This window comes from Carlito syrichta, unplaced genomic scaffold (genome assembly GCF_000164805.1).
Source record: "Carlito syrichta isolate Samal-C Ts95f unplaced genomic scaffold, Tarsius_syrichta-2.0.1 Scaffold136276, whole genome shotgun sequence".
Taxonomy (NCBI): domain Eukaryota; kingdom Metazoa; phylum Chordata; class Mammalia; order Primates; family Tarsiidae; genus Carlito; species Carlito syrichta.
The window spans coordinates 3,942-5,125 of record NW_007080372.1 but is presented as its reverse complement, the minus strand read 5'-3'; the positions used below and the strand labels follow the sequence as shown (position 1 = coordinate 5,125).

The 1,184-nt window shown below is 66.0% G+C and overlaps 1 protein-coding gene across 1 annotated transcript in view; it reads left to right on the top strand.

Moving 5' to 3' along the window:
* Positions 1-333: 333 nt before the first annotated feature.
* The window catches only part of CYSRT1 (cysteine rich tail 1), a gene marked incomplete at its 5' end in the record, with an annotated part of 2,206 nt that continues 1,355 nt past the window's right edge, over positions 334-1,184 (top strand). The window contains 3 exon segments of the mRNA XM_021708402.1: positions 334-577; positions 580-644; positions 979-1,172. Coding sequence (XP_021564077.1) covers positions 334-577; positions 580-644; positions 979-1,172 — 503 coding nt within the window.

Genomic DNA, 1,184 nt, shown 5'->3' with positions numbered 1-1,184 from the left:
TGCCCCCAGGTCCGCCAGCCAGAGAGAAACTGCAGTTTCGGAAATGAGCTGGAAAGGTCGCCAGTGTCTGAGGCCGTATCACCGATGGTGGGATAAGATTTAAGACAAAGGCTGCAAGTCAAACACGTTTTATGAGCTAAGAAAGTGGAAAACACTCCAAGGAGTCTGTGTTCTCAAAGACCGCGGCTTCTGCTGGGTAGAGGCCCGGCTCACAGCGGGTTCTGGCCCAGCAGGGGCTCAGAGGGGTGGGCAGCTGCTGGGGACCCCAGACCCCCTGAGGGCTCCAGAACCCGAGGGCCTGACCCCACCTCCTTTTTGGGGCCGTGACCTCAGGCTCACCTCTGCCCTGGCAAGCTCAGATGCTTTGGAGAGCCCAGCACATGCTCTGGATGTGTCGGGACTGAGTCACCCCAGACTGGCAGTGACCCTCGAAGCCCAGGCCTCGGCTGCCGCCCACCTGAGAATCAGGGCTGGAGTTGCTGTGGCCTCTTGGGATCTCAGGAACCCCATCTTTGAGCCCTGCCCCACGGCCCCGCCCCTCCCAAGGAGGGAAAAGGCGGCTGCCGGTGGCTCGACTCACAGGCACTGGGACCTGGAGCTCAGAGGACCCAGAGGACAGACGCCGCTGCTGCCACTGCAGGTGAGTCCTTGCCGTGGGGACCTCCTGGAACCAGGGCCACCCAGGGTCAGCTGCCTGCTCTCCCGCCTCTCGCCACCCCCAGCTCCCAGCCCAGGGGCAGTGCCGCCCGGGGAGGGGGACCTCTGGGGGTGGCAGCTGGGAGACTGGTCCTCATTGCCGGCTCACGTGCAGCTCACCCCCACCAGGCACAGGTCATGGAGGTCACCGCCCTCCTGGGTGCTGATGCCCCGGGGATGCCGGCGCCTGACAGGCGGGCTCTTCCTGGGGTGGGTGCCGTTCTGAGCTGCGGGCTCTCTCCATTGAGCGCACGTGTGTGTCTTCTCTGCCCACCCCTGCAGCTGGGCCATGGACCCCCACGAGATGGTTGTCAAGAACCCGTACGCCCACATCAGCATCCCCCGGGCCCAGCTGCGGCCTGACCTGGGGCAGCACCTGGAGACGGCTCCCTCCTGCTCCTCAGCCTCTGAGATGCAGCCTCCGCCCGGGGCGCCCGGCCCCCTGCAGCCCACCTGCCTCCCACAGCCCTCCGAGGGTCCAGGGCCCA